The following is a 13,608-nucleotide window of genomic DNA, read 5'->3' as shown; positions in this document are numbered from 1 at the left end:
ACTCGCTTGAGCCCAGGAGTTGGAGGTTGCTGTGAACGTGATGCCATGGCACTCTACCCAGGGGGATAGCTTGAGGCTCTGTCTCAAAAAAAAAAGACTCTTCCTCGTTGCCACATTCAGAGTCTTTCCTGCTTCCTCCAGTTACAGGTCCTAGACGTCCTTGCAGGATGAGTTTGATTTTTTCCGACATTGCTTGTGCTTCCCAGCACCTCTTAGGTGGTCTTAGACAGGCCCCCTCACACTGGCACACTGCTCCCATGCTTCCTCTTCTAATTCCCTCTGAATTTACAATTAATATTGCTTAGAACTGAAAACTAGACATTTTTCTAAATAGTTGGTTCTGGCAACCAGAATACAGCTAGTGCTCCAAAGATCCCTTCCTTTGTAGGCTGCTTGGTTGTTTCTGTGGGAAAAGGTCTTCTGAGTTCCAGGGCTGAAAGTTCTAGGTCAAGATAGCAAAGTAGACTTTGCCCTTTCAAATCCGGAATTCTGGGTCCTGTGAACGGGGAGTCAGGTGATGTAGGAAAGACGAAGAGGAAAGAGTCCAGGGAGTCCTCATGACATGGGTATGAGTCTCTTTCTGCCACTTACTAGCTGTGTGATCTTTTATAAAATACTTGCTCTCTCGAGTCCTCGATTTTCTCCACTGTGAAATGGGTATAACTGTGCCTGTGCTGTAGTGATCTTAAGATGTGGAAATAAAATAAGGGTTTAACTGGCTACTGATGGTATGTGAACAGTAACACATTTGTTTCTTTCCTTCATTTCCTTCTCTTTTTCTTTTTTTTCTTTTTGAGACAGAGTCTCAAGCTGTCACCCTGGGCAGAATGCAGTGGCTTCACAGCTCACAGCAACCTCAAACTCCTGGGCTTTAGCAATTCCTCAGCCTCCCAAGTAGCTGGGACTACGGATGCCCACCACAACACCCAGCTATTTTTTTTGTTGCAGTTGTCATTGTTGTTTTAGCTGGCCTGGGCTGGCTTTGAACCCTCCAGCCTCAGTGTATGGTCTGCGCCCTACCCACTGAGCTACAGGCACTGTCCTCCTCTTTTTCATGGGACCTCAGCAGAATTTGGAAAAGGCTCAAGTATCTCTTTTCTCTCCACCATTCTCAGTCCCCAGATCTATTGTTTTCCATCTACCCTCCTCAGTACCAAAGTCCGAGCCCTGATCTCAGCTGGTGTAGGAAGGAGAATGATGTGATTTAGCTGTCATTAGAGAAATAATTCTGAGGTAGTTCTTCCAGATTTATTTGTACTTTCATCCAGAATGTATCTGTTGATGCAAATGATTCTAGAATTGGTAGAATTTCTAGTATTAAAACAAAAAATCCTTTTTTTGTTATTTATTATTAAAACAAAAAATCCTATTAAACCCTTCAGGACAGTGGGTCTCAACCTTCCTAATGCCACGACCCTTTAATACAGTTCTTCATGTTGTGGTGACCCCCCCAACCGTAAAATTATTCTCATTGCTACTTTTAACTGTAATTTTGCTACTGTTATGAATCATAATGTAAATATCTGATATGTAGGATGGTCTTAGGTGACCCCTGTGAAAGGGTCGTTCAACCCCCAAAGGAGTCACAACCCAAAGGTTGAGAACCACTGCTTTAGGAGAAGGTCACCTGGGGCACTGGGCCATGGTGTATAAAAGTAAAGCAGTCGTGCGTAGAAGCCGTCCCTCCCAGCTGCTCTTGCATCCCTCCCTCTCTTCTCACACTCTCAGGTCATGAGCGATGGCCCCTGACAGGTGGACTAATGGGCAGGCTCAAGGCAGTGCTGCCCTGTGGGTGGGGCAGCCTCTAGTGACTGAGTTTTCTTCTTATTGAACCTGTAAAATGATAAGCCTTAAATCAGGCCTCTGTGTGTATAATGTACTTAATTTTTTTAATTTAAACTTGTTATTTTGGAATAATTTGCAAAGGTAATACTGGAGATCCCATATGCCTTTCACCTGGTCTCCTTTGTTGTTAATATTTCACATCACTTTGGTATATTTTTTACAGCTAAGAAACCAACTTCAGTCTATTACTATTGAAAGATCTCCATATTTTGTACAGATTTCCCTAGTTTTTCCACTAATGCCCGTTTTCTGTTCCAGGGTCCTATCCAGGAGACAACATTGCATATCTCCTTAGTCTCCTCTGGTCTGTGATGGTTTCTGTGTCTTGTCTTGTTCTATCATGGCCTTGACAGTTCAGGAGAGTACTGGTCAGGCAGTTTGAAGAAAGTCCCTCAATTTGTGTTTGTCAGATGTTCTTCTGATGATTAGTCTGTGTCTTTTGGGAGTGGAAGACACAGGGTGAGGTGCCCTCCTGACCATGTGCCATCAGAAATATGTGATGTCAGGGTGGCTTATTACTGGTGAGGTTAACCTTGGGCTCCTGGCCAAGGTGACGTTGACACCTTGTTCTTACTGAAAGGAGTTTCTCTGTCTTTGTGCAGCTGTTAAAAAACCTGCTCCAGCACCTCCGAAACCAGGAAACCCACCTCCTGGCCATCCTGGGGGCCAGAGTTCTCCGGGAACATCTCAGCAACCACCCAGTTTGTCACCAAAGCCATCTACCCGAAGCCCCTCTCCTCCCTCCCAGCACCAGGGCCAGACTCCAGGCCAGCCTGCGGCCCCCTCCCAGCTCTCTGCACCCCGGAGGTACTCCAGCAGTTTGTCTCCAATCCAAGCTCCCAGTCACCCACCACCACAGCCCCCAACCCAGGCCATGCCGCTGATGCACACCAAACCCAGTAGCCAAGGCCTTCCCACCCCTATGGCCTTGCCCAGTGAGCACGGACTCGAGCAACCATCTCACACCCCTCCTCAGACTCCAACGCCCCCCAGTACTCCACCTCTAGGAAAACAGAATCCCAGCCTGCCATCCTCTCAGACTCAGGCGGTGAGTAACCCTGAGTCTGCACAGCTACATGCTGGAACCTTACCAAGACCAAGACCAGTACCAAAGCCAAGAAACCGACCCAGTGTGCCCCCACCCCCCCATCCTCCTGGTGCCCACTCAGCTGGGGATGGCAACCTTACCAACACTGCACCAACAGCTTCCAAAATAGTAACGGGTAAGTAGGAAATCAGGCCTGGATTTCCCCATTTGCTCCCTATTCCTTTAGTACTGCTCCCCTTCATTTAGGCTTTGATTTGTAGCAGGGGTCAGCAAACTACACCTGCAGGCCAAACCTTGCTTGCAACCACTTTTTGTAGTTGGAACACAGCCATGCCCACTTGTTTACATACTGTCCATGGCTGTTTTGGTGCTAAAACAGCAGAGTTGAGTAGTTGTGGCAGAGACTGTATGACCTGCAGAGCTGACCAGAGGTACTACTTTGGCCCTTTAAAGTTTGCTGTGCCCTGTTTTATAGTTGCATTGTGTGTTTAAGACCTATCTGCATTTACATTTTTCTACATAAAATGACTTTTTCGCCTTCTTTTTTGAGACAGAGTCTCACTCCATTGCCCTTGGTAAAATACTGTGGCATTATAGCTCATAGCAACCTCAAACTCTTGGGCTCAAATGATCCTCTTGCCTCAGCCTCCCGAATAATGGGAACTACAGGCATCTGCCACAATGCCCAGCTCGTTTTCCTGTTTTTGGTAGAGATGGGGGTCTCACTTTTCCTCAGTCAAATCTCAAGCTCCTGAGCTTAGGAGATCCACCCACCTTGGCCTCCCAGAGCTCTGGGATTATAGGCGTGAGTGTACACCTGTCCTAAGTATAATGACTTTCAGTGCAGAAGGAAGGTGTTACACAGCACAAGCATAAAATTCATTTCTTAGTGAATGCTTCATTAAAATGCTTATTTTCCTAATAGTAAAAATGTTCACAATAAGTGAAGTATTTTCAGGTATAACTTTAAAAACGTGATTTATGCCACATTGGGGTGCTCTGGGCATGGATATGCCCAGGACATGATGGAATCAGAGTGCCTGCCTCACATGGCTTGGGAGGAAAGAGTCAAGATTTTCTTGTACAGATTTCAGAGGGCTACTTAATGGGATATTTTGTAGAGGCAGTCTAGAACATGACCATTTTATTTCTAATGTGTTTTTTTTAAATAGTAATTAGGAGCCTCAAATCTTTTTTTTATGATTTTAATCATAAAAATCAGCCTAATTTTAAATTGTTCTAAATGGAGGCTTTTGGGGGGAAAAAGCTAAAATGTACCTCTCTGCTCTCCAGCTGTGTCAAGTGACTTCTCAGCTGACAGTGATCAGAGAGTATACCCAAAACTACTGGACCCCCAATGATGCGGGTTAACTGTTTTTTTTTGTTTTTTTTGTTTTTTTTTTTTAGCCAGGGCTGGGTTTGAACCCACCACCTCCAGCATATGGGGCTGGTGCCCTACTCCTACTCCTTTGAGCCACAGGCGCCGCCCGGGTTAAGTAACTCTGAAAAGTATCTTTTGATAACTTTTTTCAGGAATATAATACATAACTTGCAAGTGTTGTAAATGGTTAATGGCATTTTTCTGATACTTTCATTTTTAAAACAATGAAGCAACATTGGTTTGTCTATTTGTTTGTTTCCCACTAGATGCCCTTCCTACTGCCCTCACAGGTGGGGAAGGTTTCCGGGACTAAGGTCTGTAAGCTCCCAAGCAGCCTGTGCGTGCTGCAGCTCCAATGTGCCTGCTTAGCCGTGTTCCGCATTTGTGCTTTTTTTGCCTTTGTGCTCGGGAGCGGCCGCCTGACCGCTGGGCCGTGGCAGTCAGTGGGCCAGCCCTTCTATAGCATGTAGACATTCGTTTTGTTTTCATCAGAAGCACTTTGAGCTGCAGTGCTCTGAATTCAAGAAGTAGGTGTCAGTAGACTAAGGACATCATTTCAAGCTGCTCAATAAGATACTAAGAATACCTTCTTTCTTTTTGGTAAGCCTGTCACCCGCACTCTGCTCTTCCTGGTGTGATTGACCTGTCATTGATTGGCTCATCAACCTCCCACAAAGGAGGACTCGATGCAGGCAGCACGGAACATAGTGTCCTCTGTGTCTTGAGCTTTTTTTTTTTTAATCTTAAGTGCAAGTTAACTGCATGGAGCTTAATTTGATGTTTAAAATTCTCAGGATTCTGCCAGCCCCAAACATCTTCCTCCAAGGATCCTACTGAATTCTTTTCAATTATTTTGTATTCTACCATGCTTACATTTGCTTGCTTAAACCATATGAGCTGTTTAAAAGGCACTGTGAGCTCACCTGAATCTGCCTTTGAGTCCACATTTGGACAACAGAAGGCTCTTATTATGTGTACAGTTGCCTTTATTAGCTGATTTGAGCTTTAAGCCTTTTGTGAGCTCCTTAGGCAGAGGGCTCGCAGCTTCGGTATGAGTAAGACTTTCTGTAGAAACCAGAAGAGGAAAACCAGAGTGCAGCCTTTAAAATGAGGAGGGCCCAGTGTGGTTCCACCTTTGTGACTCCTCGATGATGAACTGGGGTGCCGAGTTGGGTGAAAGTCATTTACAGAGTAAACCTTAATCAAGGCTGAGCCTTTTAATAACTTGATACGCAGCAAAATGTTGTTCCCAGATCTTTCCTTTTAGATGAAAAACTACAAACCAGAATTATGCCTATTCTTTAATAACACTGTTACCTGGGGTGCCTTTAGTATGGAAGGGTATTTCTTTGACCTGCTGCAACAGTGCAATGTACTGTACTTTATTATTGTTAGAAGTGAAATTTTACATTTTTCCTTAAGTTGTTAGCTAAATCTTTAGCTAATTCCATACTGTGAATTCTACCTCAAGAAATTCCAGGTTACTATGATTATTTTTATATTACAGAATTAACTTTTAATATTTTAAAATCCCCTGGACTACTATTGGAAGTACACAGCAATCCAGCATTTGGAATTTATGACTCCTCTATTAACCAGTCTTGGCTATAACTACTGGGTTTTTCAAAAAGGAAAAAGTATAATTTCATTGGCCAGAGCAGTCCTTTATTATGACATCATGTCTTCACTTGGAAAACTTGAGGCAGACAAGTTACTCATTTAGAGCACCTGGATGAAGGCTAGTGGCATTAAGATAAACTCTTGGGAGAGATTGTTCCCACCACGCTGGTTTGGCAGCCAACCTCTGGCAGCTCAGCACCAATGCTGGAGAATGAGGAGATTCTGGCATCATTTTGAGTCTCCTCTTCATTGTAACTCTAGAGAGCAGTAGGGTTTTTTAATTCCCAAGTAGCTATTTTTAAAGTAATAGATTTCAGCAAAGAGTATTCTAATTTAAACATTTTATTAAATAATTTAGATGTATGACCCGTCATATTCAGTAAGAACTGAAATTGGAATATTTAATGGTAAGGAAAAGGCATCTGATTGGCCAAAGCACTTTTTGTTACGTTATGATCATGTTTGTGCACTAATGCCTGTTACTAACCAGTCACCCTAACCCTGCTTGCTTGCATCCCCACTTACTAATAGTGCATGCACTAAAGGAGAACTGGCTTGGTCATGCTTGCTGCCAATTGTTCTGAATATGGAGTGTGTACACAGACATGTAACAGGTGGTCACAGGGCTGGCCTTGTCACTTCTTTTTTATCTATATCAGACAGGCTGGAGGTATAATAGAAAGAATGCATGCTGTAGAAAGCATGCACTGGGCATGCCTGAATTAGAATTTCAGCTCTGTGTAGCATAAGCAGGGTACAACCTGGTTGATCTGTAAAGTGGTAACACTTGTCACAGTTGTTGAAGGGGTTAAATGAAATAGGAAAGCCCCAGTTACAGTTCTCAATATAGAGTAGGTCTAAATGAATGGTAATTGTTACCATTTTTATCTAGAAGAAAATATTTTTAAACAACGTTATATATTAAAATCATATATCAACATTTTAAAAACTCACGTGCCCAGGCCCTGCGGTCTAGAACCCAGACACAGTTCAGTGGTGGGGCCCAGACTTCTGTATTTTGATTCTGATGTACCACTTGGTTTTCTTAGCATCAGTTCCCTCGGGGGTTAAAAAGGCAATACTCTGTAGGAGAAGAAAAGAAATATTTTCTCAAGATTTAGTGAGTCTGCGAATACCTATGAGTCATTCATCCGCCATACAACAGGCAGACCAAGTCACTCACTTAATAGCCACAAAAGTGGATACTTTGCTGTCTCTCATAGTGTTTTCTTTTTTAAACCAAGCTCTCTTAATATTATAGTGTGAAAGTAATGCATTTTTTTTTTTAAAGCATGGATTTTTGGGGTTTTTTTAAGGCAGGGTCTTCTTACTCTGTCATTCCCAGGCTGAAGTGGTGGTATAATCATAGCTCACTATAACCTCCAGCTCCCAGGCTCAAGCAGTCCTTCTGGCTCAGCCTCCTGAGTACCCAGGCACACACCACCACATCCAGCTAATTCTTTTTGTTTTTCATAGAGACAGGGTCTCACAATGGGGTCTTGCTATGTTGCCTAGGATGGTCTCAAACTCCTGGCCTCAAGTGATCCTCCCATCTCAATCTCCCAAAGTGCTGGGATTTATAGGTGTGAACCACTGCACCTGTCCAAAGCATGGATATTAAAGAAAATTTGAGAAATAGAAATAGTAAGTTTTACTTCTACAATTGAAGGACTTTATGCTTTGCTATTTTTTCTTCTAGGTATTTTTTTTCTAAAAGATAAGGAGTGCATCATTTGCGTGATCATAGTTATGGGGCAGGTAAAGACTTTGCTCCTGCATTTTTATTTTACTTGACATCGTATACTCTTTCCTAGGTGATAATGTAGTTTCTATAACCATTTTTTCAGTGACTGCATAATATTTCATCAAGGAGATGTATTATCACTTATATAGTTGGCCATTTCAGTAGCTTCTATATCTATTTGCAGTTTATTGATTTACTTATTTGTTTATTGCAGTTTTTGGCCAGGGCTGGGCCTGAACCTGCCACCTCCAGCATATGGGACCAGCACCCTACCCTTTTGAGCCACAGGTGCTGCCCCTATTTTTTTTTTATTTAATTTATTTTTTTGAGACAGAGGCTCACTATGTTGCCCTAGGTAGAGTTCCATGGCATCACAGCTCACTGCAACCTCCAACTCCTGGGCTTAAGCGATTCTCTTACCTCAGCCTCCCAAGTAGCTGGGACTACAGGAACCTGCCACAACGCCCAGCTATTTTCTTTGTTGCAGTTGTCATTGTTGTTTAGCAGGCCCAGGCCGGGTTCGAACCCACCAGCTTTGGTGTATGTGGCCGGCACCCTAACAGCTGAGCTATGAGTACTAAGCCTATTTGCAGTTTATCTTTAATAAGTAGATGGAAGAATTGTGTTAAGATAGACATCCATTAAGACTTAAACAGAATCTCTCCATGCGCTATAATAAAACAAAGCTGCCTCAAAGCCTCTTATATATAGAAAGTCTCTCATAGCCCTAGAAAATCAATGTAGGATAGAAAGAAGCCATTCCCTCAGGTGCCGGGTGTGAGGAGAGGGGTGGATATTGGAAGGGGAAGTTTATTCATCTTGAATAAACTTGAGTTACGTCTGAAGCACTTAATTTCAAGGGTGCATTTAGATTCATTACTTGTCAAAGTGTCTATCAGAATAACCTTGGGGTTTTTTGAAGGGTTGGTTTACAACCTGAAGCAATATTCAAAATTGGTAACATTAACAAATCTTCTAGAACAGTGATTCTCAACCTTCCTCATGCCGCAGCATATTTTCATTGTTACAAAGGGATCGTGACCTACAGGTTGAGAACCGCTGTTCTAGACCCATACCCTAAATTATAAAATTCCTTGGATATCTACTTCTCTTTCCTAGATAGATTTTCAGTTCAGGAATGAACGTATGTTACGTTTGTCAGAGTCCTGAATCCACAGTGGACCATATCACGTTCTGCCCTTGGGCTGAGGCTGGTTACTAGAGGTCTCTCTTGATGGTTTGTTTTGTTTTTAATTTAGTATTAGTCATAAGAATTTAGCACTAAGTAGTACATATATGCTTAAATACCACCCTTTGTTGGAAAGCACATAATATGTAAATTCACAGCCAGAGAGGATTAGAAGTACTAAAAAAAAAACAAAAAACAGGTTTTTACAGGTACCCTTCTAAAATAACTTTTCCCCTTTTTATAACAACAAATCTGTGTTTAAGACTCAAACTCTCAGATAAGGTCTTCTCTGTCAGGACCCTCACCCAAGGAGATATACAAACTCCGTTAGGGAAGAGGGATACTATTCCACTGGTTAAGAGCCAGAGTCCCATCAATCTGGCTTTGATCTCTTCAGTCCACATGGGCTGTGTCCCCTTTGGTGAGGAGTAGAACCTCTGAGTCCCTATCTCTACAGTGGCACTAATGCTGCCTTCGGATTATTTGATGGTTGGCCAAGAGAGATAATGTGTAGTGCAGTTACACAGTTAGCACAGTCTCTGGGATATATTATAGCAGATGCTCAGTAACGTTAGCTAAAGTGAGAAAGATTAGGCTCTGTACACACTGCCGTAATCCTTACTACTTTTTAATGTATAAACAGATTCACTGTTTTCTTTCAGAAAAGGATTCATGGCTCGGCACCTGTGGCTCAAGCGGCTAAGGTGCCAGCCACATACACCTAAGGTGGCGGGTTCGAATCCCCAGCCTGGACCCACCAAACAACAATGATGGCTGCAACCAAAAAATGGCCAGGCATTGTGGTGGGCGCCTGTGGTCCCAGCTACTTGGGAGGCTGAGGCAGGAGACTCACTTGAGCCCAGGAGTTGGAGGTTGCTGTGAGCGTGATGCCACAGCACTCTACCCAGGGGGACAGCTTGAGGCTCTGTCTCAAAAAAAAAAAGAAAGAAAGAAAAGGATTCATGTAGGATGAGAGAGAGGCTGGGGCAACCAGATGGGGAAGGTGGGAAGCAAGTAAAGGAATCTCCCTTAGGCCTCACGAAAAATTTTTTTCCTGAGTGTATAATTAGTGTGTTCACTATAGTTAAAGAAATTCAGAGAAGTATAAATCTAGAGATAATTTACATGCGATGTATTAGAAGAAGAGAAAGATAGCACGTTTGTCCTGTGGAAAGAGTCAGAAGGCACTAGGTGTTAGCTTGCACATAAATGCAGATATCAATAAGTAGAAATCCACCTGGCATAGGCAGTGCCCTTGTATCATTCCCCACCAAGTCCTGTTTGTTCCATCATTTCTTATAACTCTTTGGGCTGTAGCCTCATAAATTTTGTTGGGTTAGGGTAATATACATAATCACTATGAAAGTTTTGAGACAAACTGTGTCATGGTCCATTATTTCGCTTCCGAGAAATACAGTTGACAGTGTCCTTCTGAGTCACCCAGCAAGTTTCAACTGCTCTGCTCATCACTGATGCTGGGAGGACTTCATTTGTTTCTGCCCACATGAAATCTATGTTTGTTTTTTGTTTTTCTCAAAACTTTTCTAATGACCTATGTAGTAGGAGAGGGATTAAATTTGCAGTTTTTTTCTTATTGCTTCCTAGACGTGGCTACTTCTTTGCCTGAGGATATAAGAAGGGAGATGGGTAGGATGGTTGCGTTAGATGACTCATCACTTCCCATCCATCTAACCATCTATGTGTCCAGCTACAAAACCTATTAAGCATCTGCTATACGCAGTCCGTTGTAGGCATTAAGGACTGTGAACAAGACAGATGTGGCCCCTGCCCTCATTGACTTCTGTTCTTTCAAGGACAAAGCTGAGGCAGCCTCTTGCCTGTGCACATTTGCCACGTTAGGCCCCATGCCACTGGATGGTGTAATTCAGGTGGTTTTAGACTGTCTTGAGACCTAAATTGTGGGGAATGACATGTAGCCCCTGAAGTCTCTGACACCTTGACACCTCTATAAATCTAGACATTCATTTGAGTTGTGGTGTAAAGGAAACTTTGAGGGACACATCTGCCACCTCAGCACTCACTGTGAGGAAAGGGGTGCCCCAGGGAGCAAATAGGTCTCGCAGCTCAGAACTGTAGGGATAAAAGACAGTCTCAAGGTGGTGTGCCTCCTGCAAGTGCATCTGCGTTTGCCAACTGCCTGAGTAGCAGGGAGCAGGTAACATGTGAATACTGTCAAACCAGCTCCCAGCAGGCATGGTGTAACTTTGCACAGCTACAGAAAAGCAGCCCTTAAACATAACCACCTCCCCAGCAAACCCACTCCCCACCTCTTCCCTACCATGACTAGTTCTAACCTAACAAATCTAATCATCTCTATTTGCTCTTACGTCAGCCCTAAAATATCTAACGAGGTTCTCATAATTTTCTAGAACCCATGTCTGCTAGAGAAGCAAACCCTTCATCGGGTTTAGGGCCTGGCTTTCCTACTTGACCTTGGGTTCCATTAAAGCTGCACCTGTCTCATTCACTCTTGTGTCCTCCGAAGGTGGGATACTGCTTGGCACATAGTAGGTGCTCCGTAAATATTTGCTTATGAATGACTAAATCTGAGACCCACTGGTGTCTCTGGAACAAAAGCTGTAATTGAGTAAGCCTTTTGTGAGCATAGGAGTTTGGGACAATGGCTTGAGGACCATGTATTTGCCATCTTGCTAAAGGAATTTCAGCCAACATAATAAGACATGAAAGAAAATTCAGAGGTATAAATGTTAGAGAAGAGAAAGTTAACACTTCAGGAGACTAGGGGATCAGCCTTATTGTGTCCTCCTCTCTTACAGGGGACACTTGGCAGTGTCTGGAAACATTTTGGTTGTCACACTGAGGTAAATGTCTAGGTAAAGGCCAGGATACTTCTTAGCATCCTACAACACACAGCACAGCCCCCATAAGGGATGGTTCAGCCCTAAGTTTCGCTAGTGCAAAGGTTGAAGCCAGGGCATTAGCAACAGGAAGAAAACCTGTCGGCCCCAGGAGAGAGCTCTTCTTTGTACAGCCCATCTATTCCTGCAGCCCAGATGTCATCAGCCTTGGTGAGAGTGAGGTCTCATGGAGGGTTGTGTCTGTGAGGGTTGCCAGGGCTCACAAGAGACGAGACTGGGAGCCAGGGGCCGGGGCTGTGCCACATGCCACGCTCGGGTCCCAAAGGCTCCACTCCCAAGAGCTGATGAGGCCTCTTGCTAGAGACTGTGTGTGCTGGGCTGCCCTGAAGCTTTCCAGCCTGTCTTAGAGCATCCTGGGGCAGCCTCTTGGCATCACCGCTCACTGATCCCATGTCTCCATGTGTTTTTATCCAGATGCCAATTCTAGAGTTCCAGAACCGCTTCGCAGCATCTTCCCTGACGTGCACTCAGACTCAGCAAGCAAAGACCTGCCTGGCCGCATTCTACTGGACATAGACAATGACACGGAGAGCACCGCCCTGTGAGAAAGCCACCTCCCAACCCTCAGCCCCTCCCACCCTGGCGAGTGGAGCAGGGGCAGGCAGACCAAACAGTGAAAAGCTTTCAGTGGAGCGAAAGGAAAGGCCTCGCTCTGCGGGACTTGGCCTTCTGCGCCACCAAGGAGATGGCGCAGGCTGACACTAAAGCTGAATGACCTGTGTCTGGAAGAAGCTGGCTTTCTTTACCTAGGAAGGAAATCATGCCAAAAAATCAAAAGCAAAGAAATACCTAGAGTGGAAGGAATATTCCTGCCAAGATGAGTAGAGGAAGCTTTTGTCACTGCTGTTAAAACAGGCAACACCTACAGCAATTTGGAATGAGTAAGAAGCAGTGTGTTAATAACTATTTAATAAAATACGTTAATTGTGCAAGTCTCCTACTTCCTGCTACTCAGACTTCTATTCTTCTGTATTAGGAGGGAGGTTCTTCTCCTTCAGAGTTGCTGCCGAATCATTTTGTATTAAGTATGGTCTGTGTCTCCCCCAATTCCCTCAGAACCACGAGCATTGATGGTGACTGCTGGATCTGTCATCCCATCAAACTGGTTGTGACTTGTGCCTTGTTGGATTGCCAGAATGTAGAAAGAAATGTACTGTTTTTTTTTTTTAATGTAATTGCTACTTGATAAGGACCGAACATTATTCTAGTTTCATGTTTAATTTGAATTAAATATATTCTGTGGTTTATATGAAAACTTTATTGTTCTTGGGGGCAAATTGTAGATTTTGTGTGTGCGTGTGTGTATGTGCGGTCACTTCAGGTGGAATTGTGGGAGGGATATCTTGGGTGTCTAATTGTAACTAGGAGTTTAAAGGAATGGAGAGCAAGCTCGTGACAGTGAAAAAAGTCACCAGGTGCCCCAGAGACCTCCCAGACTGCTGACTTTCAGCAACTATGCATAGTTAAGTCTCTACTGTGGTCCTACACTCTACCAGGCATTCTCAAACTACAGTCCGTGGGCCACATGCGACCCGCCTAGGATATTTATCCGGCCCGCCAGGTGTTTTTGCCGCCGCTGCCTGTCCTGCTTAGCAGCCAACTCGTCCCGAGGCCTGCAGTCCGGCCCTTCGATGGTCTGAGGGACAGTGAACTGGCCCCCTGTTTAAAAAGTTTGAGGACCCCTGCTTTAGACCCCTTTTTCTTGTCCATCTAAGAAACTTAGTAGACTTCTAGAGGCTGACCCACAGAAACTCAACCCCACAGCGCCAGGGCATTTCTATCCAAGGCACTTCTTTCCTAGGATTGGTACACATGGAGAGAGCGGATGGAGAATTGGAGTAAAGCTAGGCTGGGTGTCTGCATAGCTGTTCTGATAGCCTC

At 44.0% G+C, this 13,608-nt stretch overlaps 1 protein-coding gene across 4 annotated transcripts in view; it reads left to right on the top strand.

Moving 5' to 3' along the window:
- The window catches only part of ARHGAP17 (Rho GTPase activating protein 17), a 63,493-nt gene extending 50,511 nt beyond the window's left edge, over positions 1-12,982 (top strand). For 2 of the 4 annotated variants that reach the window (XM_012808923.2, XM_012808922.2), the window contains 2 exons: positions 2,448-3,068; positions 12,142-12,982. In XM_012808923.2, coding sequence (XP_012664377.1) covers positions 2,448-3,068; positions 12,142-12,272 — 752 coding nt within the window. In that variant the 3' untranslated portion in view covers positions 12,273-12,982. Of the gene's footprint in view, positions 1-2,447; positions 3,069-4,540; positions 4,589-6,252; positions 6,302-12,141 lie in introns of all 4 variants that reach the window. The other 2 variants (XM_023516695.1, XM_023516694.1) reach the window with 2 other exon arrangements.
- The last annotated feature ends 626 nt before the right edge of the window (positions 12,983-13,608 follow it).

This window comes from Otolemur garnettii, unplaced genomic scaffold, assembly GCF_000181295.1.
Source record: "Otolemur garnettii isolate 467f Iridium unplaced genomic scaffold, OtoGar3 scaffold00096, whole genome shotgun sequence".
Lineage (NCBI taxonomy): Eukaryota > Metazoa > Chordata > Mammalia > Primates > Galagidae > Otolemur > Otolemur garnettii.
The sequence above is the reverse complement of the archived record's forward strand: the minus strand, read 5'-3'. Positions and strand labels throughout refer to the sequence as shown.